At 37.1% G+C, this 26319-nt stretch overlaps 1 protein-coding gene across 1 annotated transcript in view; it reads right to left on the minus strand.

Moving 5' to 3' along the window:
* Nucleotides 1-550: 550 nt before the first annotated feature.
* Tacr3 (tachykinin receptor 3) overlaps nt 551-26319 on the minus strand; it is a 78964-nt gene continuing 53195 nt past the window's right edge. Inside the window, exons 4-5 of the mRNA XM_051185459.1 lie at nt 2614-2810; nt 551-880 (exon numbers count right to left, since the gene is read on the minus strand). Of these exons, the coding sequence (XP_051041416.1) occupies nt 568-880; nt 2614-2810 (510 nt within the window). The 3' untranslated portion in view covers nt 551-567. The remainder of the gene's footprint in view (nt 881-2613; nt 2811-26319) is intronic.

Raw genomic sequence — 26319 nt, forward strand, 5'->3', positions numbered from 1 at the left:
TAGTCTTTCCTGCTAAATGTCTTAGAGGGAATTTCTGAAAATTTTCATTCTACAAAATGAATTTTTTCTGAGCAAGGACTTTCAAATCTTCCTAATCTTTGAGGTTGACCATCCACCACTCTCTATTCATCGCTCTTGCGGGAAAATCAGTCATCTGCCATTCCATTTTCACAGCAATACAGAACTTGTTATATATAGGCATTGTTTCCCTTTGCTCAGTAATGTATTGTAAAGCCTCAATCTCTTGAGAAACCTCTATGCTGTTTCTGTGTCGCTAGGTGCGTTGCAATTGTTAAATGACAGACACTGGACACTTAGGGCATTTTTCTGACTCACACTTTGTGCTTGTTGCTTATGGTCCTAAAGTTTTTAAAGAATAAAATGAAGACTTTGTGCTGGTTGATATGTTGTTAGATTTTGTTATATTTATATTCCCTCTTTCTGATTAAAGTATCCCTTCCTAGTAATTACCCTTCTGCTTCCTCAAAGTACCTAGGATGGGACTTGACATGGTTAGGAGAATGGGGGACCTAGGCTTCATAACAGCCTTCACTTCAGGACATGGATTTAGGAATATTCATCTACAGAGGTATACGGTGAGCTCATGAAGCTTGACGTGGTTGACGCAGATTTGGAATCTTTGCGGGAGCAGCCATTGGCACTTGGGTCTCTGGGCACCCCTCTTTTCTTGCGGCTAGACTTGGCTGGGTCCCCGTCATTGGGGTCAAACAGCACGGTCACTGACTCCATTCTGCTCACGGTGTACAGGCTGCTCTGCCGCGTAGGATGAAACCTGGTGGTCTTGAGCTCCAACTCGTCATAGCTGGAGACTTGGATGAAAGGACACCAACGAAATGCTCTCTTGAAGCCCGCGCGGAATCTGAGAGGCAGAAGAGAAAAGACGTTTTTCAAGTGGGCATTTCCTTCAGATGCCCCTGAAAAGCATGTAGGCTTACAGTGGTTTTGAATTGAGTCAATTTCTACAGAGGCTTGATTCTATGCTACAGAATGAGTGCTGTGTGTTCTTGTTCAAAGAGAATCATTTCCATCATTGGGGAAATAATTCATCAAATTGGAAAAGCATGGCAAGGGGTTTATCACCGTGGCAAACCACTTGTTGGCAATGATCTCATATATTTACATAACTAATTGCAAGAGGCTGGCCTGTTAAAGTATTTAAAAATGGCATCCTCTATTTCATAAAGGCTTTTCCAGAAATATTGCACATTTGCAAATTAGATTCATTTAATATTAGAATTACTTGTTAATTTTAGTGGCTTTATTTAATCATATATAAATATATGACAACCTTGTGATTAAATGACATTGATTCAAAACAGATTTATTGCTTGTACAGTGGTTTAAATTGAGGTCTGGCTTATACAATTAGTTTAAAAAGAATTAATTATGTATTTAATCAACTTAAGGCACAGATCTCTTGGTGTCTTCCCAAGCTAGGAAATTAGACTGTGCAGTTACTTACATTTACATAGAGAACCAGTTCTACTGTTGTATAAAACCCATTGGCTTATTGAGGGAATTTTCAACCACATGGGAACTGTATCTTACTCCTCTTTGTGTTCAATATACCAAGAAGGTGAGGATTTTTTTTTTTAAATTTTGTAAAATATGGAGGGCACAGTTAATCTTCTTTATAGTATTAAATTGTTTATAAATGCTCTTACTTTATTTAAAAACAGGATCTCGATGCATATCCTTTACTCAATGCAAATTTCACAATCCTCTTGTCACAGTTTCTACTGAGACAACAGGCATGTGCCAGCACACTTGACACAAATGATGTTTTTTTTTTTTTTTTTTTTTTTGAAAGGATCTTTTACTTGACCTTGTCAACATTTTCACCATTCCATGGAAAGTACAACTCTTTGTCAGCCTGCAAGGCTGTGTGGGAAGGGCAGGAATTCACCTTGCCTTGATAGTTATACCCATTTTGAAGGATATTGGCAGGAGAACTTTCTTAACAGAGTTCATCATGTATGGCATTATTTCCCTCTCTTGTCGAAAGTGTATTTTATTTTCTTTGAAGAACTCTCCCATCTTTGGGATTGCGGATAAACTTCACTCATGAGGATTTCTTTTATACTGGTAGATAAAATTCTGAAGGTTTAAAGAGGAGAAGGTTGGCCCATGTAAAAACCACCCAGGGCAAACCTCTAGTTCAGTGGTTCTTGACCTGTGTGTGTCACAACAGCTTTGGGGGTTTAAGGACCCTCTCACAGGGTCTGCTGAAGACCATTGGAAAATATACACGTTTCCATTGTGATTCATAACAGTAGCAAACTTACAGTAATGGAATATCAATGAAGATAGTTTTATGGCTGGGGGTCACACACTACACAAGGAATCGTATAAAGGGTCACTGCATTAGTAAGGTTGAGGACCACTGCTGTAATGCCACTTCCGAGTCCCTCAGTTTTAAGGTAGAATACTTTGTGAACTAAGAAACGTCTACAGCAAGCTCTGTGTTTTCCTCTGAGTTCTTCCACTGTGTCCCATGTCTGAACTTTAAATCAGAACCAAGAAGCCAGGGTGACATGTGCTTCCAGGGAAGGTGAAGTGGTAAGATGCCCGTGACAGCAGTATTGCTTTTACCTTTTATTCAAACAGCAGTAGATGATGGGGTTGTACATGGTTGAGCTCATTGCTAGCCAGAAACTGGCCAGATAGATCTGTTGGATGTATTTCCACCTATTTAACTGTTGGTAGATCGCAGTGAGAATGAAATAAATGTGATAGGGCAGCCAGCAGATGGCAAATGTCACCACGACAATAATCATCATTTTTACAACCTGGAGAGAAAGGATAAAATCGTTTTGAGTGACTTAAAAAGTCAGTAGAATAGTTTCAGTAGCTTTCTACAAGTTATTTTTTAAGCAATATAGCTAAATACACACAATATATAGCACAACTTATGAACAGCTGAAGCACTGTAAATGGTAAAAACAAATATATTTTTATATACATATATATGTATACCTATATACATATATATATATATCTAAGCTAAATATCAAAAGGTATATTTGCCACAATTCCATCTCTACCTAATAGTAACTTACGCTAATACAAAGATAAATGAGTATATTTTCATTGGTATGGAATAGAGATAGGGATATTTAGTTCAATGGTAGAGCATTTGTCTAGAATGCATAATAATAGCCTGGTTCGATTATTTGTATTATATAAACACACAAAAATTGACCTAGAGAAAGTACGTACAAAAATCTGAGAGGGAGGCAGGATCTAGGTTTGGTTGTGATAACATGTAATGTGTAGCAGTGAAACTATATTTAGGGAAACTAAGTTATTATGAAGGTATATTATTCTACAAGATATGGGCTGGCTTTTCACTATTTACTACAGTCTTCTCAGAGCTACAGACTATTAAATTTGGTTAATATTTGCTCACTAGGCAACTGTCTGAGTATTATTTTGTAGAGACATTTTCTCTGAATAGTAATTATTAATTATTAATCTAAGGAAATTTCACTAACTTTCAATTTATAAGTAAGTGATTGGTTTGATTTATTTGTGTTATTATCATTTACTAGTAGGTAGAGATGGATGTTGCTTTCAGAAGAAGAAGAGGAATCCCTGTCCTTCCCACAGAATCTCCAAATGAATCTTTTCGGATACTGCTTCATTTTTTTGTTTCCATAATTTTGAAATTTAATATCCTAGAAGATTCTATTTGAGTAGGATGATAATTGTGTAGCAACTCCCTCAGAGTTGAAACCTCCCCTCCTGAAGGAAGACCCTTTAAAGCTTAGGGAGCTCTAAGTGGGAATGCTTCCTTTGGGAGTAGAGTGGGAGGCTCATGTGGGACTCAAAGAGTAAACAATACACATATCCCAGAAAGTTCAACATTACAAGTTCTTGGGGATCCTGCCTTAGGTTACAGAAATAACAAACAGTTTCTGAAGAAGAGATCTGACTTGTTTGCTGCCTCCAAGTCATGCAGAGCACTCTAGGGATGTGCCCGAGTCAGTGTTTGGTGATACAGTTGCCTCTGTTGCTGTACATAACCTTTTCACCCATATTAAATCATGGAACAAAACTTCCTTTTGGGTTATCATAAAGACTTGTAACCACGAAGCCCTGAGAAGTGACTGTGCTGTTACATAGTTCTCCAGTGGCTGTGGATGAGCATCTAGATGGTGATAAAACTCAGTGGCATAGCACTTGCCTTTCATGCAAGAGGCCCCAAGTTCAATACCTATCAACATGCATTGGTTAAAAGGGTAGATGGCCATCTATAACACCCCTCCATGGATTAGGAAACATCACAGAAGAGAGAACAAAAAGAATGTAAGAGTTGGAGAAAGGGTTGAAGTATTGTATAGCAATTTCCTCCTAGTTGGAACATCTGTAAGGTTCCTTAAGGCCTCCAGGAAGGATGAGGTAAGTTTACAAGACCCAAGAAATAAACAAACTTTACATATCTAGGGAAGGTGAAAATTCTAAGATTCATGGGCTTCTTCCCCATCTCCATGGATATGGAGGCATTCAACAACCACAGGGGATGAGATTCTCTGATGCATTGTTTATAAGTCACACATAGAGCTCTAGGTATGCAGCCTTCCTGGGCAAGACAGCATCCACTGTGTTAGTGTGAGTTTCTCAGTAATGTAGTTGTCTTTGACTTGTCTCTTTTCCAAGAAATGCCTTATCCATACTCCTATAAGTAATCTGAATAAACTCCTGCTTCATCAAGTTGGACTCTGGTCTGTCTTTGTTTCTCTATCTGGAGTCAATAGAAGTTGTGTTGTGTCTCCCCAGGAAAAGTCTCACAAAAATGCCAACTTCTGTTTTTTCTCTACCTGTCCTTGAGTTCATGAAAGGCAGAGAGAACCAAACACAGGATTAGTCTCTAATGTACTTGGAGATAAATAAGCAGGCAAAGAATATATGCACAATGAGCAACCCCAGGAGTGAAAGGAAATGAATGGAAGTACGTTTTATGTCTATAAATGAAGTAAAATCTCTCCTGTGTTTACAAGAAAGAATGAAAAGCCCCACACACTGCATCATGGACATGATTACCTCTTTTAATATTTCTTGTAACTTGGGTATCCCAAATATATTCATACTTCTTTAATAATTAAAAATAATATTTCATAATAATTTTTATCCAACAAGACAATCTTAAGGCATAGCAGCACAACTTAAAGGAATACCCTGATGCATGGCCCATGAGGCATCACAGAAGCAGAAAAATACATTATTTATGAACTCCTCTTGCCGTTTGACTGCAAGGTTTGAATTTGGATGAGAGTTGGCAAGGTTAAGAATCTTGAGAGACATTATTCTAGAAACAGACAAAGCCTGACATGGCCAATGTGGAGGGTAATGCTTCCCTTAGGGTCTAAACACTACACGGTACAGGTGATTAGTACTGACCTCATGGGAAATTGACCATTAGAGCAGAAAATCCAGGTCAATAGCTCAAAGAGTGTTGTCATTGGCTCTATCAAGTTACTTGATTTTTGTCATTATTCTTTAAATTTCATTTTATCTGGAGATCACATTTCTGTAGTCTCATGTTTCTTATTCATGTATTTGTAGAACTCAAAGCTACTCTAATTAATTCATTCAGCATCACACATATCAACAGGTTATGATCTCTGTTTCATTGTGAAACTAAAGACTAAAAGATTTAATTGCTGCCATTTATGGAACAAAGTTATACTCAGACTCTTAAATCTTTGTTTTTCAAATTAAATCTGAAAACGTTTGTTCTGTTGCTTGGGTCTAGAAATATATATTGGGAAATACAATGACAAGGACATGCTTCTTGTGATGCTTATAGCATAATGAAAATGATAACAATGTATGAACCTTGTGAGATGCTAGCAATGTGATGATACATACATTTGTCAATAAAATGAAAGTATTCATTACATGGACTTGCTTATTGCAATAATTAGCTGAATGTAAGACTTAGCTGTATGCTGAAGGGATACTGGACTGAATGAAATTGGATATAAGAACATCCTATTCTTTCTGGAACAATTGAGGCAAGCCTCTGCCCTTCACTATTCTCCTTGACATACCTCTTCCCCTAAAACTCTGCTGCTAGATATTTCAATGGCTAATATTCTCATCTCTCTCAAGCCTTTGAACAGCTATCAATCAAGACTCTTGTTTAATAATGTGAATCTTTCTTGCACAACCAGTACTGCTTAGTCTGTGCCTATTTTCATTTTATTTGTTAGCTTTACTCTGTACTTTTTTTTTTTTTTTTACTACTTTATTGATGTATTCTAGACACCCGGACAGAGTGATCAAAACTTTTAAATAAAAAAATGAAAGTGAATATAAAGGGAATGATATTAAAGGGCATGCAGTTGGTTAAATAGTGTCCAAGATTATACACAGTAGTGCATTGTGGGTGTCACTCATTCAATTAATTTAGAGTGGTTATTTATATAAAACATACACGTTATTTACTGTTATTTCTTCATGTCAAATGAACTTAGGTAAATCAAGAGAGAGAATGAGTGTACAAGTAATATCAAAATATGCTCCTTGGATAAGGCATATATTTCATTTTGAGCAAATATAAACAGCCAGAGAACCATCCTTGAAAATGGATGTGGAGCTTATTGGAATCATTCATAGACACAAAAATGCCTAAGAGTGAAATTATTCTGCATAATACTGAATGAAGATCCTTTAATGTTATCAGAGTATTTGTAAATGGAATCCAGGCTGTCAGGTTTAGTTGTAAGCACTCATTTGATGAGTCATCTCACTCACATTCTAGGTTTTACATAAATACAAAAGTAGACTTTTTTGATGGGAAAATTATATTGCTTTATGAAATGCTAAAGTTACAGAATTATAATCATCTCCTCATAAAATACCTACTGAACAGGTTGTATTCATGTTTTAGGAATATTTATGTATATACACATACATATACAACATGTAAAGAAAAAAGAGGCCATAAATTTGAAAGAGAGTAAGGAGGAGTATATGAGAGGATTTGTAGGGAGCAAAGGGAAGGGAGAATTATGTCATAAACTAAAAAAAAGAAAACCCAAAAAATAATTAAAAAATATCTAATCAACTTTAAAAAAGGAAAAGTACCCTTTGAAGCACCACGTTTGACCAATGACAAACACATGAGTGTTAGAAGCAGTTGCCATGATGTGTACAGGGCTGGCTGGGGCTGGCTGGGGCTGGCTGGGGCTGGCTGGGGCTGGCTGGGGCTGGCTGGGGCTGGCTGGGGCTGGCTGGGGCTGGATGGGACTGGATGGGGCTGGATGGGACTGGATGGGGCTGGATGGATCACAGACAGGCCACATCAGCCAAGCAGAAAAGAGACTCAGTCAATAGGAACCTATACTACCTGTGAATTTTAGGTAAGAGGAGAGTCTGGGATGGAGAAATTAAAATCTTTCATCATGTCCTAACAAAGTTTAACTCAATTGGATCGAAAGGCTGATCAAGTGTTGGTTATTTCTGAAGTTGAAGAAGGTACATTGCTTCTGAGGCAGTAGGATTTTTCATGGCAGTATTTGCATTGTCTTTGGTACAGGATTTTACCAGCAACAGGAAACAGGAGAATGATGCACAGACAAGTGACATAGTACTTAAAAGGCTGTTTTTATTTATTTACCTTAATTACATATCTATCATCTATCTATCTATCTATCTATCTATCTATCTATCTATCTATCTATCTTATCTCTCTCTCCCTCTCTCCCTCTTCCCTCTCTCTCTCTTTCACCTACCTATCTTTGTGTGTTTGTGCATGTGTGTGGGCACATGTATGCCATGGAATCCATGAAGGTAAGGGGACATCTTTGAGTTGTTTGTCTCCTCCATTGTGTGGGTACCAGTGACCCAGCACAGGTCACCAGGCTTGATGACAAACACATTTACCAGTGGAACCATCTCCTCTGCCAAGTGCCTGCTTTTAGTGTTAAGAATCTCCTTTAATCACACAGGCAGTATTAAAACACAGATCATTCACTGGTGGTCTACTGGTTAATTCTATATGCTCTGTGGAAAGCTAATTAAAGTCTTTCTTTCATATGGGATTAACTACTTAGACATTCAGACACAAAAAAGTGCACTTGGAAATATATTTTTTTTTTATAATAGTTGGCAGTTATTTTAATTTCCTAGGCCAGTTCTTTCCTTGTGACCTAAACCTCAAAACCATCCATCCTGCTGTGATTGAATATGAAAGACAAGAAGAGCTCCAGGCATTGCAGTCTAACCTGGCAAGGCCCAGAATGATAACGTTTCATTTTCCTTTTGTTACATACACAAGTGGGTATTTGTTCACAGAGCATATAGAACTAACAATAGACCACATCCTATCCCTTCCTGTTCCTGTTTTCTGTGTTAGAAACCTAAGTGGACATTGCATTGAAAAATACAGGCCTTCTTATTTGAAGTACAAATTACTAATAAAAAAACAACAAAAAAGAAAAACATTTAGATTGAAAACATTATTCCAATAGTAATTTAAGCTTGGTTTTGGCAATTCAGTTCCAAAGACAGCGCTTAAAAAATTCATTCCAAGTAAAAAATAATTCTGTGTGTTGTCAGTTATTTCAGCAAATTTCAAGATAATAGGCATATTGTAAGTGTATTATGGTAATGATGTTAAGGCCATCCAGAAATTAGACACTATTCCAAATCTAACTAACATGGACATCTACACAACTGAAACCCATAATATGGCCTATAGGAAGTTGTATGAATCTCACATGAGTAAAGACAACATCTATACTCAGGGATCAGTTGAACTATTTGCATATACAAATTATAATTGCAACTTATTTTCTATACTTTGTTAGTCACAATTGACTTTAATGTCATTTTTATTTTCTAATTGGAAACACAGTCTTGGGATTATTGTAATACTTTAGTACTATCTGTCAGCTTTCACTGATCTATGCAGATCTGCTTTGAACTTGGGATCTGAAGGAATGAGGTGGACTACAGTCCACTGCTGTAGACAGTTTACCTCAGTTTCAGTGTACTTTTATTCAGGAAGGTAGCAAAGAAAGCAGTGATCCAAGGAAGATTGTTTGAGTTCAGAAAAATATGTAAACAATCACCAGTAAGTGCACACTAAGTATTAACAGAGCAGTCCTTTCCCAAAACTTCCTCAGGACAGACCAATTTAAACACAGTCAACTGGTACATGCTATAAATTCAATGTGAGAAAGCACAGAATATCCAGATTTAGGGTATAATGACGACAGCACACAGCATATTCTTTCACCAGATCAGGTTCTGTAGCTATGTAAAGATGTCTAACAAGAATAAACTTGTCTCACAAATTAAAGGCCAATACTTGTCACAGGAGGCATGACTCCATGTCCAAGAACAATCCAGAGAACAAAATGCACTTGAGTAAAAGACTCCTTGCCTTGGCTTATTTATTTATATTTATTGAGCCTCTCTCACGGTTCCCTAAGGAACCATGTAGCATTCTTTGGACTGTGTTATGACATTAACACAACTAAAAGGATGTGGCCATAGAAAGGAGATGTATATCATTATGAAAATATATTAAAGCAAAAGGAGTAGAGATTGATTTAATGGGATTATGGCAGTAAATGACAGATAACTTACAGAGGTTTTCCCTAGCCTGTATAATGTACCCTCCAAATGTTACATCTTGGTCTTTGAGCAACCAGTCTCTCATATGTGATCCTATTTGGATAGATTTTTTTTTTTTTTTTTTTTTTTTGCAAATGTGATTCTGTCAAAATGCAAGATAGTGGGCTCCATTCAATACGAATAGTAGTTTTATTGGAAAAAATGATTTCATATAGACACATTCATGGGAAAGCAGATGAAGGCCTAGATGCCACCTTTCTGCAAGTAGAACAGCTTTGGAAAAACAACCTGTGCTGATGTTTCCTTTGCACTTCTGACCTTTGTAACTGTGAGAGAGTAACCCTTGTTATTTACATCTTCCTGTCTGTCATTTGGCTGCCCCAGAAAAAGAACTGTGGAATTTGTTTATGAAAAGTGGGGTGCTGATGCAAAACCTATTTTAAAATGTGCTTGGAACTAGGCTATTGTTGGTTCAAGGAATTTTGTAGGTAATCAAGAGCCTGGATTTCCTCTAAGACACTATTGACAAAACAGTAGATACAAAAGGCAACTCTAGTGTGGGCTTTAGTGAGAACACCAGAGAAGGGTTTTATAGTTGTAGAGATGTGCATGCATAACAATAGATGGAGTATTCATTCATAGGATATGAATATTTAAGCTGTGTCTGGTGAATTCTGGGATAAAATTCCAACAGTGTTATTGGAGGAAAGACAATTTTTGTGAGATGGCAAACAATATAGCCAGATAATGTTCTAATGATTGTGAAAAGTAGAGCTTGTGAGTAAGGCATATATATGCTCTCTTGTGGTTGCTGACAAAGTATGAGAAGAAATAGATGAAGGAGGAATTTTAAACAAAAATTGTGAATCTACATCACAGAAACGTGAAAGTGTTTTCTGGAAGGAATACGGCATATACACCATCAATTGGTGAAGGGGTTACAGGAAATGACATAAGGACCTAACCAGGTGTCTCAGTGGATGTCAGAAATATGATAACTTTCACTAGTAGAAAATCTGTCAGCTTTGGATTTGGGGACAGAGATGGGGCCAGACAAGGGAAAGCATACTGCAAGCCAGATAGTAGAGTTGTTCTGTGGTACAAACATGTTTCCCTTCAAGAAAATGGAAGGAAGACCGTGGTTAACAGGGCTCTATTGCCACCCTGGCCCAGAGAATACAGATGTAAAGCACTTTGTTCAATTATTTAAATGCAATAGAATTTATCCCACTATGTTTCAAACTTTCTAACCTTCAAGACTTGGAGAAAGTGAACTTTGTTATTTGCATTTTCCAGTTTGGTATTCTGCTGTCTCAGAAAAATAAATGTGGAATTTGTTCATGAAAAGTGGTGTCCTGATGTAATAAATATTTCAGAATGCTATTTCTGAGTCTTGGAGCCCATCCCTACTCTTTCCTGGTTTATCCTCTTCAGAGTGGCCTTTCTGCCTTTGTATTTTGTAAGATAACTTGTCTGGCACCACAGATGTTGTGTGACAGACTTTTTCTGGGGAGATGAAACACACACACACACACACACACACAGACACACACACACACACACACACACACACACACACACACTTACTCACCCCATAATGGGAACCTGTGAATGGCCCAATGGTAGAAACGTTCAAGTTGGCAAACCAATGAGATTTCTGGAGGTTGCTAATTGAAGTATATGTGACGGATTACTTAAAAGAACAGGGGTGTCTAAAAACTTGTGTACATCATGAAAAGCTCACAAAAGTGGCAAGCATGGAGCTTTCTGAGCATCTTGTAAGCAGTGGACAGACCCATGGAATCTCTTCTCACAGCTAAAAGTTCTGTTTGCACCTGGCCTGTTGTCTTCCTAAGCAGGTATTTATTCTTTTGTACAATGTGGGACAGGAGCCATCAAGAGTTTTTTTCTGTTCTTCTAGACATGTGATCTTTTGTTTACCCCCTGAGTCTCATTGACTTTTCCCTGGAGAGAATGTGTCATCTGGGGAAAAAACCTGTTGCACAGCAACTTTTGCAGGTAGAAAGAATTTGTATCAGAATGGAGATCTTCCTTCAGTTAAACCCATATTTTAAGTAAGATTGTGTGTGTGTATACATATATACATATGAATTTGAATTTAAGAATTGATAAAGTACATGCATTTTGCATTTAAGAAAGGATTTGGAATAAAATGGGCTGAATTGTAGCCTCCTCAAATTCATACGTTAAAGTTTCAATTTCCAGCAACTCAAGAATATGGTTTATTTGTACAGAGGGCCACTCAAGAGATATTTCAACTAAGATGAGGTCATTGGAATGGGCGTTGACCCAATCTGACAGCTAACACACACAGAGGGATGAATGACCCTGTGAAGAAACAAAGATGTAGTTGTGTGTAAGTAGTCAGACCTGATGACACCTTGGTCTTGAACTCAGGGGCTTCAAAATTTGTTGTTTAAGGCAAGTATTCTGAGGTGTTTTGTTATGGTAGCCTGTGCAAGTGTCTGAAATATCATTTTTGTGGTAGATAGTACACGAATGTGGCTCCATTCAAGTAAAACAAGAAATAAATTGCTGTGTAGGATCCTTGTGAAAAGTAATTCTCCATGGTGGTTTAGATTGCTTGTAGACTGTCTTGTAGCAGTGTACAGGATAGAACAGGGAATCTATTCCTCTCACTTTGGCCTCTTTTAGATTAAATCTGATTTTTCTCACAAGATCTGCTTTCCATGATAGTTCCCATATCAAAAAAGGAATGACAATTACACAGAAAGATTGCTTTCTGAGTGTAGACTGATTAGTCTTGGTTTTCATACAACTCAAAACTCAAATTGAATCTGTCACTTAAGCTTAGATTGAAGAGTGAATCCTTTTGATGATGTTTCTTAGTTATCATACTCAAGTGTTCACCTCTGCCAATTTGTTGTTTGAAGAGAACTAAAATAGAAAACAGCCAGTTCAAAGTTCATAATCTTAAATTAATGGAAAAAAGGCTTACTTATCAGTATTGCATCAATCAGAATAAGACAAATTTCAACAATAAATTTTAGAGGAGATCCCCAAATATGATAAATATTGTGAGACATCTAATTTTTTAGAAGTCAAATATAGTTTAAAAGGCACTGTCTACTTTGGAGGTATGTATATGAGTAAATAAATACAAATGTAATAAATATACATTATTCATAGTGCACATAGTCAAAATATGTAAAATACATAACAGAGTATAGACTCTTGTAATAGGAATAGGAGCTTTTCAAATTTTTGTTAGTTCTTTGGGAATTTCATATATTATGTTTTTATCATGTCACCCTTCCTGTTTCAACTCTCCCAGATCCAGTCTCCATACTCTGTACATACAATATTGTATCCTTAAAATTGGTCATTGTATCATGACCAATTTTTGCTGCTTAAATATACATGTATGTGTGGCATTCCACTGGAGCCTAGCTGACTCAGTAGGAGCCACACACTTACAAAACAAAACAAAACCCTGACTGCTCCTCTCTTACCTATTGGCTAATGATCTCCAAAAGTTCCATGGTTATGGTGGGATTTCATGTCCAAGTTCTTTCTCCAAGCTGGGATTTGGCCTTGGGTTTGTACAGGACTTGACATGCTATCACAAGTGCTTAGTTCATATGTGTAGCTGCCCCACTGTGTCCATAAAATACTGTTTCTTTGTAGTGTCCCACTACCTCTGGCTCTTACTCTCTTCCCACTCCATCTTCCTCAATGATCCTTGAGCTGTGGGAGCAGGAATTGTTGTGTGTGTTCCATTTAGGAGGGCACATTCTTCAGTCTCTTATTTTCTGCACTCTTGCTACTTGTTAGTTTCTATGCTAATTACCATCTCCTTCAAACAGAAGCTTCTCTGATGAGGGCTGAGAGATGCATTAATCTATGGGTATAATGATATACCACTGTGAGTTTGTTTCATACTAGGTGTATTTACTAAAACAATAGTAATAAGTTCTCCCTGAGGGCCTATGACCTGCCTAGCCACAGGTATTGGTTTCATTTTATGGGGTAGGATTTAAATCAAAAAAGAAAGTGATTGGTTACTTTCAGAATGTTCATGCCATTACTTTGCCAGGGGGCAGATCTTGCTAGTTGAGGTTGCCATTTTTTGGCAAGTATTTTTCCCCTTTATGTTTTGTTGAGGCATCATGTCTTTCTGTATCCAAGACTGGTGTTGATCACATGTTGCTACTTGCTCAGCCTCCCAAGTGCTTGTTTTATGGGTATGTATTACAGTTCTGCCTTACTTATGGAGATGGCTGACTTGTTATATGGAAATAGACAATATAGAGAGCCTGTTACTGTTTATTCCTTTTCAGATTTTTCTCTAATAAAATCAGAATGGGCCAGCAATATTTTCAAAATTTTCAACTCATGGTCTAGTTAAGGATTTTATTTTCTATCATTTAAGCATCTATTACTGCATTTTTCTCCTCACTATTTACTCAACAAATTTCTGTTTATACCTCTGGGCTGCTGAAGGCATTGTCCAGTACATAAAAAGACTCATTCTTCAGTCTAAGCTTGAGTGACAGTTTCAATTATATCTGAGGTTTATGAAATCCATTACTAAACCATCTCTTTTCTCTGTAAGCCATACAGTATCTCTTTTGGAGAATCACCATAGAAACTCATCCTGGTAGTATCTTGGAAATGGAAGATGATGACCATAACATCTTAAAACTCTAGAGTATGATAAAGAGACCAAACCTAAGACTGGGATATAAGAAGGACCTGAAATAAGTCATAGATGATATATTTACTTATTGGATTATTTATTCAATGAAATTGTAATAGAAAATGTCCAATTTCTAGAAGAAAAAATGAATATCCAAACACAAAAAGCATTTTGAATCTCTAGTACAAAGGTCCAGAGATGAACCTCTCCACAATATAGTCAAGGTGCCAGAATATAAAGCAAAGAAACAATATTGACAGCTGCAAAAGATAAGGGCTGACTCATCTACAATGACAATCAGTAAAATATCAGAGTCCTCATCAGCACCTCTAAAAGTCAGCAAAGCATGGAACAGCCCAGTTCAAGCCCTGAAAGCAAATAATTAACCAAGATTGTAATACCCAGAAAATCTGCCTCTTAAAAAATTGTTGAAGTCAAGGAAATTACAAGAGAATCCACAGAAACAATTAATCTGGGCTCATAAGAGTTCATAGAGTCTGGACTAATAGTAAGATAGCCTACATTGAACCAACCTAGGTCCATTACAAATGTGTGACAGTGTAGCTTGGTCTACTTGTGGGATTCCTAGCAGTGGGATCAGAAGCTGTCCTTAACACTTTGACTGGTGCTTGGAAACCTATTCTTCATACAGGGTTGTCTTACCCAGCCTTAATACAAGGAGAGGAGCTTAGTCCTACCTCAACTTGATATGCCATGCTGTGTTGATGTCCATGGGAAGCCTGTCCTTTCTGTATAGAAACTGAAGAGTAGACTGGGTGGGGATGCAGAAAGGAGATGGGGGATGGAAAGGGAGGAGAAGAATAAGGGGAAACTGCAGTCAGGATGTAAAATAAATGAATAAACTTAATTAATAAAAATTATAGAATAATAAATACAATCAAGACAATCACAGAGTAAGGCAGATCATAACTTCCAATCCAGAACTGCCAGGCATTTAAAAGAATATTGTATAGAGATGATGAAAGCAAAAGAAAGAATGGATTTCATCAGAGGAGAATATTAACAAAGCAGAGCAAAGCAGGAATCTATCATGCCCAACATAAAATAGCAGCAAACCTTTATAAGTCAAAGGGGAGAGGGGAAAACAAACACAAACAAACACTAAAACAACCAGTCACAAAAACAATGAACAAATTCCCAGGAATTAGTGAATCTATTTTAATAATAATCTCAAATGTAAATAGCCTCAGCTCACCAATACAGACTCTGACTGTTTGAGTTGGCTAGAAATATTTGTTTGTGTCAAGCAGTGTGCCTCACCAGTAAATACAACTATAGACTGAGAGTCAAAAGATGGAGGTCAATCTAACAAGTGAATAGGCAAAAAGTAGCCATTTTGATACCAGGAAAATAGAGTTCTATCCAAAATTATTCAGGAGAGAAAAAAGGCTACTATATATTAATAAAAGAGAATCACTCATCAAGAAGATGTAAAATTATAAATACTTATCTAATATTGGGTCTTCCCATTTCCATTTCCTCCTTTCATTTTCTTTTCTTTTTTTTTTTTTTTTTTTTTTTGAGGCAGGGTCTCTGTATGTAGCCCTAGCCATCATGTAACTCTATGTAGACCAGGCAAGATGCATACAGTCTTATACAATTAATAGTAATGACATGATTTCAATAACCCCACACTCATTTTTTGTTAGGTCTCCAAACTAAAAGACAACAAATGTCAGACTTAACTTATACTATAGATCAAAAAGACTTAACAGAATCCACAGAATATTTTATCTATCAGGAGCAGAATATGTATTCTTTCCAGCCATCCATGAAATATTTTCAAGTGACCAAATTCTGGTCCACTAGTCAACTCTTAGCAAATACAAAGATTCAGAATAAAATTTTCATTTTTATTAGATCATAGTGTAGTGAACCCAGAATTCAATAGCCAGGAAAACCACACAAATTCTTGGAAACAGAATGGAACATTCTTGAAAGATCAGTACATTTTTGAAGAAATCAGGCAGGATATTAAAAGAATTCTGTGAATCAAATAAAAATGAAGGTACAATTTACTAGAGCCATTGTGGTATAGGAAAGGCACTTCTGAAGAGGAGAGCTTATATCTATGTATGTTTACATAAAATTTCAGAAAGATTACAAATAATAAACCTAATGTTATACCTTAAAATTGGCAGAAGTCAAATTCCCAATCAGTAGTGACAAAAATTTATAGTTTAGGGCAGATATGAATGAAACAAAAACAAAAGAACAATATGTAAAAATAGTTTTATGAAGAAATAAATAAGATTGACAAGCCCCTAGCCAAACATATCAAAGAAAGACAAAACCAAAATTAATAAAAAATGAGTGATAAAGAGGTACTTCCAACAGATTCAAATGAAATCCAGATAATCATTAAGGAGGTCATTGAATATTTATATTTCCCTAATTGGAAAATACAGAAAAAGTGAATAAATCTGAAGAGTTTTAAAATTGATTACTTCCCTAGCTTGACGACATTTCCCCCTCCATCCTCTCTTCCTGGCCACTACCCCTAACCTTCCTTTATTCCATCTACTCCTCTTTTCTCTTTAGAAAGGGCAGGACTTCCTGAATTAAGTAAAAATACATGAACATAATAAATCTATATTAATCTATATTAAATAATTAGAATGAAGCAACAATGTTTGTGACCGAGCGGGTTGCCTTCAAATTCTACCAAGTTTTAGAGAAGAGCTGAGACCATTGCTCCTTAAAGTGTTCTATGATTTAGAATGAGAAGGGATACTGCCTTCCAAATTGATTCCAAAGTCGGCAATACTCTTGTACCAAAATTGGATAAAGGACACAGCAACAATAGCAACAACACCCATAGACCAATTTCTCTGATGAATTCTCATCAGAGATACATTCTCAGTTTTGCAGCGGAATTCAAGAACACAATAGCATTATACATTGTAACTATTTGTTGTCATTCAATAAATTGGAAATAGCACATAGATTAACTTAAGGACAGAAATAATGAGATTGTCTAAATTTCTTTAGCAAAGTCCTTTGACAAAGTTCAGTGCTGTGGAATAATCCTTCTGTACACTGTGAAAATGTGTTTCTCTTATCAAAAGCTGTTTAGTATATAGCTAGGCAGGATTTTAGGGGCAGAGAGAATGCTGGGAAAAAGAAGGGCTGAGTCAATAGTCTCCATCCAGATGAAGAGAAAATATGACATGCTAGAGAGATAAAAACCATGACCCTCAGGGCAGCACAGATCAATAGAAATTTGTTAATTTAAGTTGTAAGAGCTAGTTAGTAATAAGCCTGAGCTATTGACTGAGCATTTGTAATTAATACTAAATACCTGTGTCAGTTATTTGGGAACTGTTAGGTGTAAAAGAAAAGTCAGCCTACAGTTCATCATCCCTGTATGATACAAGTCTTGAATCTACTAAAGAATTGTGTAAACATTCCTCAACATAAGAAAGACTATGTGTAACAAGTCTACAAACAACATTGTATTAAATAGGGAAACACTACAAGTATTTCCTAAAAAATTCAGAAGTGAAATAGTGTCCATTATCTTCCACCTTATTATAGAGCTTAAAGTGTTAGCGCATTAAATCAAGAGAAATAAAAGGGATACACATAAGAAATAAATAAAATTTCCCTATTTGCAGGTGACATTATAGTATACTTGAAAATCCCTAGTGACTCCACAGAAAACCCCCTAGGTCTGATAAGTATTTCAGTATATTAGCAGGATATAAAATAAGCATACAAAAATCAATAACCTTTTACATAACAATAATGAACAATCAGAGAATAATAAAAGGCCAAAGAACTACCAACTGCTAAAACAAAACAAAATCAAACCTAACCAAGCAAAATAGAGACTTTTATAATAAAAGATTTAAAGCGATGGAGAAAAAATTGAAGACACTAGAAGATGGGAAGACCTTGTGTGTTTATTGATTGGCAAAACCCATATTGCATATGGTTATTTTACCAAAAATCTACAGGACAAATATAAGCACCATTGAAACCTCAATTATCTTCTTCAAAGATCTAGAAAAAGAAAAAAAAATCAATAAAACCTGGAATAGCTAGCTTGATCCTAAGCAGAAAGAACAATGTTGTTTGTGTCATAGACAACACCTGGTTTTAAACTATATTATAATGTCATAGTAACACAACCGTATAATTCTGACACAAAAGCAGACATGTAGGCCTAGCTATGATGCTTTTAAACTACAACACTGACCAGCATGGTGTGATAACCCCAAGGGTAGAATAGTGGAACATGCTTTGGTAGTAACCAACGGCTCTGTAATTGAACTTCAGGCTCATTCAGCAAGAGGAAAACCATGACTAGTAATGGAAACCTAGATAACTACCTGGGGACAGTGACATCATAGATCTTGAGAGAGAACTAACAACAACCACTTTACTAAACCAGGGTAATTCCCAGCTACATTCTATATATTTGTTGGTATTCACAGTGTCATCTAATGCTTTATGTAGTAAGCGAAACATCTTTGCAGCAAATGCAGACCTCTGTAGAAAAACACATCTAATCAAAATGCAGAGTTGTGGCTTTGTTCCCAATGGATATATTTTATAAAAGAGCTTCCATGGAACACTGAGGAAGAGGAGACAGAAAGATTATAAAAGTCAGAGGATCAGGGAGTTTCCTTTAGGCTGTGTTTTCTAGTGATGCCAGAAGTTATACCTATAAAATGTCACCAATGTGACTGCCCAAGCATGAACTGAACAGAGACAACACAGAGCAGACAGGGGAAAGACCTTGAGGCACTGACCCTATGCATGGAACTGCAGGCAACTGCAGAATGCTGAAAGTGGGAAGTTTGTCTTCTCCAGGGAAAAGCATGCCAGTTTGTTATCCAATATCAAATGTCAGGCTTGAAAACATAAATATGAGTAACATTAAACAGAGTGAGCAGATACATTTAGGCACACGCACGTTCGCGTGCTCACACACACACACACACACACACACACACACACACACACACACATACTCAGAGCAATTAGTGAAAAAGAGACCATGAATTTGTAAGAAAGCAAGGAGGATAGTTTAGAGAGTTTGGGGGGAAGAAATGGAAGGACAAAATGATGTAATTATGTTACAACTTTAAAAATAAAATTAAAAATAACCTATAGAAATGTCAGAGATGCTACAACCACAAAGCCTCATCAATGGCTGCCTAAAGAAGACCTGGATGAGGATGACACACTGATCTGGAAATCTCATGTGGCTTCAGCCTAGACAAAGAGCCACAGGCAACCAAGGAAAGACAAGAGCAGGAGAAATAGTCTTCCCTCAGGAAAATCCTATACGTTGGTTTTTGAATACTAAGTGGTCAGCTTTGAAATAATTTACATATAAATAACATTATATAGACTATTCAGGTTATATTTACATACTTAGAAATATATATTATGTATATCAATAATTAAAAAATAGAGTCTATGAATTTGAGATAGTGATATGGGAGAGGGAAGGGAATGGGGGAAATATTGCGGTTAATAAGGATCAGGATAAGCAAATAGGCCGAATAGATGTTTATTCTGGGAGAAATAACTTACAACCTAGACAGATGAACACCAGGAAATTCAACCCGATCTTCTCCTGTCCGAGTCACGCCAGAAAGAGAGCGCCTTTCCTCGCCCCCTCCGACCTCCTTCCACAGGTCACTTCCGCCCATGGCTCCACCCCCCAATGGGTGTGGTCAGTGCCACAGAAGGACTATCTCACTACAATTCCCCTTTTAGTCTAAAGAAAAGATTTAGGCTTAATACAAAACTATATAAAAAACAGTGAATAACAAGTGTGTTCTAAGAAAAGGAAAATCGAGAACAAAATGACCTACAGGGAAATGATGTAATTATATTTTATTTAAAAAAATCTAAATACTCTCCATGGGATTCCATCTCACACAAGTCAGAAAATAACAATAACTTCTCGTAAGGGTGCAAGGAAAGTGGGAATATGTAAGGAGTTAGGTTTTTCCACCCACTGCTGGTCTTGTCCTGCTGCCGCGCCAGCCCCAAATAACACACCGGGACTCTGTATTAGATATAATGCTGTTGGCCAGGTACTTGTTTCTTATCAGCTAGCTCTGTCTTAGTATTAACCCATTTATATTAATCTCCACATGGTCTTATCTTACCGGAGAGAGAGCCCGCCAGCATTCTGTTCTCTCTGTCTTCCATCTTGACTCCTCCTTCCTACTTCCTCTTTCCTCCTTGTCTCCTAGCCCCTCCTATCTTCCTTTCCTATTGGCCAACAGTGCTTTATTCATTAACCAGTATGAGAAACATATATACAGAATGACATCTCCCATCAGGAATATATATTAATGCAGTAACTATAGTAGTCACTATGGAGTTTCCTTGCAATAGTACAGTAGAACTACCATATGACTCAACTATACTACTTGGGTATATATCCCATGCAACACAACTATATTTATATATCTATGTTTATAATTGTTGCACTATTTTCAATAGCTTACATGTAGATGAATGGATAAAAAATGTGCATACATACACTGGAATTCTATTTAGCAACAAAGATAAATGATGTCACAGCATTTGTGAAAAAAAATTGTATAAAACTGGAATTTGCTCTACTAGGAAAAATAAGCCAAACTAAATAATACACATCTTCTTTCATTTATAGAATACTAGATTTTATACACACACACACACACACACATATATATATGTACACACATGCATGTATGTATACATACAAACATACATACATATATATATATACACAATACATATATATTATGCATATGTGTGTGTGTTTATAGAACATAAAACTAGGAAAGAAAGCAGTGAGAGAGAGAGACAGACAGACAGATACAGAGACAGAGAGAGGAGAGAGACAGAAACAGAGAAGAAGAGAAGGAAAAATCATAACAGAGAGAGAGGAGGGAAAACAATGTAATGGAATGTATGTTATATGAAAGCAGAAGTGTGGGATTATTTGGGAATAGTGGGACTACCAAGAGGAGCTAGAGGGGATATAGTAGTTTGAATAGGAATGCTCATAGATTTGAATGCTTAGCTATTAGGGAGTGGTGCCACTTGACAGGGATTAGGCAGTGTGGCCTTGTTGGAGTAGGTGTGGCCTCATCAGAAGTATGTCACTGGGCGTGGGCTTCGGTTTTCACATGCTCGAGCCATGACCAGATTCTCTCTCTTGCTGCTGCTTTCTGATTGATGTAGAACTCTCAGGTACCATGTCTGCTTATGTGCCATCATGCTCCCGCCCTGAGGATAATGGACTAAATCCCAAACTGTAATCCTCAATTAAATGCTTTTCTTTATAGAAGTTGCTGTGGTCATGGTGTCTCTTCACAGTGATGGAACAGGCAATGAGTATGGGCAGTGTGGGAGGAGGGTGAAGGAGGACAAAGTATAAGAACATGTACATATGAAAATACCAACTTAACAAATAAATTCAGACATCTTTTAAGTGTGTGAGTTCATTTCATTTTCCCAACAAACCTTTGACAGAGGAATTATTTTTCTATTTGGGGGAGGAAGGGTTAAAAACACAAGGAAATGCAGTGATTTTTCAAGATCTCAAACGCATGAGATCATCACTGGGGCTCCATTCTGCATTAGCAAAAGCTCTTCTTTACTTTCTCTCTCTTTTATCATGTCATCAATGGTCACCTGGAATGGAACCTATGAAATATTCCTCCTCCAAGAAATATCACCTAAAAGCCTCTGGGGGTTGGGATATTTCTCTCAAGCCAAAATGTGGAAGGATTGAGAAACTCAGGTGAGATGGTGTGGGCAGCTCAAGGCTGAAGGAGAGCTTTAAATCTACAGAGCATGGACAGACTTCTCCGAGTAAAAGTTGTGACATGGGGACTTTACTTGGAGTATTTTATGGCCTCATATAGTATAACACACTTTTACAATATTCATTTATCTGGAAGCAAAAGCGTAGGACTGTAAATCCTTGACAATCTCATGGATACTCATAACAGACCTGGAAGGACTACTTTAGCCCTGATAAATAGCTACCATCAGGGCTTGAGATGCACAGAAGGAAGACAAGCTTCATTTACTTTTTTCCCCTTTGAACAGAAAGTGCCACATTGACAGGTCTATGAGTTTGAAACTTCCTGGCAGAGAAAGCCTATGCTGACACTATTTGTCAGAACCACAGATGCTTTTTCTATATATTGATATCAGCTAGCCCTCTTAAAAATACAGTGTGGTGATTAATATGTTGTGGTTTTTAATACAATGTTGTACCAACTACTGCTTCAATGTGATTTTTCTCTACGGGGGGAGTTAGACTTCTTGTTTAATTTTTCAATGTGCTTTTGAAGTTGGCCTTTCATCTTGAAAGTGTAAAACCTTAATTTCTTTGCTCTTTGAAGTAGCATAAACCCAGGCTATTTAAGATTATTCTTTCCTGCACTGAATCCAGTAGAAAATTAGATTGGTCACTGAAATAAAGCCATTTCTTTGTAGTGTTTGCAGAAGTGAGTCATGAGGGTGTGGAAAACATGATCTTACTTCTTTCTGCAGTGAAGCAAAGCTATGTTAATTGCACACACACATTTTCCCCAGAAGTCTTGATCCTTGGCCTTTGCTTGTAAAACTGTCCTGTGGGAGTTGCCTGTAGGTATCTTCCCTGCAGTGCAGGGTAATGTCTGAGGAGGCTTAGCGTATCACTCTTTCATTCTTTCTAATACTCATATTTCCTAACATGGAAAATGTTTCTGTTCCTTTGGTCCAGAACAGGGGCATATGTATCATTTATTTTGTGTCCCTAGAACTTACCAGACTCCATGATAGTGAGTAAATATCATTGGATAAGGGCATCTGTAGTGAGATAGTCCTTCTGTGGCACTGATCACGCCCATTGGGGGGTGGAGCCATGGGCGGAAGTGACCTGTGGAAGGAGGTCTGAGGAAGAGCCCGGAAAAGCACTCTGGCTGGGGGAACTCGGACTGCAGAGCATCCGGTGGAACTTGCTGGTGTTCATCTGTCTTGGATGTAAGTTATTTCTCCCTGAATAAACATCTATTCAGCCTATTTGTTTATCCTGATCCTTATTTAACAGCAATAGGCATCTGCTTTCCCCAAATCATGCTATGAGAAATTTTTAAAATTAATTAATTTATTTTTCTTTATTTTACCTATCGATCCCAGTTCCTTCTCCATCCCTCCCTCCCTTTTTCTCTCTCATGCCCCCCCACCCTCTCATCCCATTCCCCCACCGACTCCACAGGGAGGGTGATGCCTTCCAGGAGGGGTTATCTAAATCTGTCAAGTCATTTGGAGGAGGGTCTAGACCCTCCCTCCTGCCTCTAGGTTAAGGGAGTATCCCTCCATGGGGAATGTGCTCCCAAAGTCCTTTTGTGCACCAGGGATACATCCTGGTTCCACTGTCAGAGGTCCCTTAGACTGCTCAGGCCTTCTAACTGAGACCCAGGTTCAGTTAGTGGGTCCAATGCTGGATTCCCAGCTACCAGTCTGGGGGCCCATTAGCTCCTCCTTGTTCAGGTCAGCTGTCTCTGTGGGTTTCTGTAGCCTGGTCTTGTCCTCCCTCTCTGCATCTGGACTCCAGTTCTGCTCAGTGTTTAGCTGTGGGTGTCTGCTTCTGTTTCCATCAGCTACTAGATGAGGGCTCTATGCTGGTGGATAACTGAAAGATCCATCTTTTAGCTAGCCTCACTTCACCACTTGCATAGCAAGTTCACTGTATGAATTCCAAAATTATTTAAATGAACAAAATAAAATGTTTTCAAATATTTTACAGTCAAATTCAATTAATCTTTATTACCCATTTGTTTCATGTTATCAGGCATGTAGAAAGAATAACTGTCTGAGCCACATAAGATCATATACTGAAATGGACTATTATTTTCTTTATTTAATATTATATCCTTAGATCATAATTGCTTTATAATAATGCTGTATTTCTAAAGAAACAAAGGCCCTAGGTTCTGGTAATACAGTAATGAATTTAAATAGAAAAAAAAAGCTCTGTTTTTACAGTTCTTTCCTCCTAATAAAGACATTTTTATTACTTAATAACAAATATGTGAATGTATTTATAATTATGGCAAATTCTTTAGAGAAAATGATCATGTGTAGATTGTTGAATACAGTATTATGAGCTCTTGGAGAAACTAATGTTCCAGCTGAAATTCATGAATGTCAAGGAAGAAGAGAAACTCTCACATCAATGGAGGCCCTAACACTAATATGAATGACTAAAGAGGAAGAAAGCTCGATGGAGTAAATGTACCTGGAATGTGCTGTGTGTATGATAGTTACCAAAAATTAAGTTTTTCTACTAAGGTATAATAAGATTCTATAGGGTCTTATACATTATTTTCAAGGATCGAAATTTGTTTTGATTTACTTTACTAAATATATTTTAAAAACTATTTAAAAATCATAAACAGATTGCATGAACTGATGTTTATCTGAAGAACCTTACATCGGGCCTGGCAAGATGGCTCATCAGTGAGGAGCACTGGCTGCTCTTCCAGAGGACTTGGGTTCAGTTCCCAGCACCAACCTGGCAGCTCACAACTGTCTGTAATTCCAATTCCAGTGATCTGACACCTTCATACATACACACTTGCAAGCAAAACACCAATGCATATTAAATAAGAATAAAATGTTTTATATATATATTTTAAAAAAGAACATCACTTTGGCTTCTGGAGAATGAATTTGATAACAAGACTTGTCCTAGGGAATGCCGCTCAGGAGTCTTCTCTGATGGTCCTGGCAGGCAGTGGAAGTATCCCGAAGAGAATTGCAGTGGAGTTCAAAGGAAGCAGGGATGTGTGATATGTGATATTTCTAGGGAGGATAGTCTTCAGAACTCACCGAGGGATTGCATGAGGGTTAGATAGAAGAGAGAAAGTTCCAGATTGACTTTTTCTGAATAGTGGCACCTGGATGCTTACACTCTATGGTGAGTGGAAATGCTACTTACTAATGTCTGGGTAGTTAGTTAAAAGAGGAATGCATTTTCAAGCCAGGCTCTAAACTCAGAGTTTTATATGTTATGAGTTTAACATATTTGTGAAATAGTCAAAACAAAGTTGTGTAGTATGCAGCTGACTATGTAAATATATTACTCATAGAGGAGGAACCAGATTGAACCACACAAGTTCATTTCATGATGTATGGATGATAATTATGTCAGGAAGATGAAATAAAACACTCAGAGAATGCAGAGTGAGAAATAGCCCTGGCTAAACTCTGATATGTAGGACAGAGCACTGTCAATCTTTTAGATGTCAGTCAAACTATGACTAAGGGAAGATCCATGAAGATAAGAGATGAACTGAGTAAGAGGGATATAGGGAACTTTTAGTTTGTTTGGCTATAGGGGAGGTCAGAAACTAGGTGGAGGAAAAGAAAGAAAATCAAAAGGTAATTTACTAAAATTATTAAGCTTACACAACATTTGAATACAATTTTCAATCATCCCATAGGCCCTGAAGCAAAAAGGAAGATATTCTGTCTGAACACAATTTATAGTTTGTGTGTGTGTGTGTGTGTGTGTGTGTGTGTGTGTGTGTGTGTGAGACCTGGAATTCCTCACTATAATAGGAATGGAGAATGTAGGTTAGAGTTAAAGGAGACAGATTTCAGATTTGTCCAGGGTTATTTCGTTGAACATCGTCATGTTTCTTTATAATTTGCACTCGATATACCTAGGAAAGTAGATATCATGTATTCTCATCAAAGTGATGAATGAATAGAAAAGTATGAAGTTCCCTATATTATACGTTTATAAGAAATTGAAAGTCAAAGATTGGATTGCTTCTATAGGATGTAGTAAAATATGAATTGTAACAGGCGACTGCACACCATAGCAGGCAATAGCACAGCTTCATCAGGCTATTGGTTGGAATTTTGTTTTGTTGGTAATAGAGAAGGATTGCTGCTTATCTGCACTGTTCATTATTCTTTAACTCAGCAGCCTTCAAAATCATTTTCAAGCACCAACTTACTTTCATAGAGTGTAATACTTATTAGTA

This window comes from Phodopus roborovskii, unplaced genomic scaffold (genome assembly GCF_943737965.1).
Source record: "Phodopus roborovskii unplaced genomic scaffold, PHOROB, whole genome shotgun sequence".
NCBI lineage: Eukaryota > Metazoa > Chordata > Mammalia > Rodentia > Cricetidae > Phodopus > Phodopus roborovskii.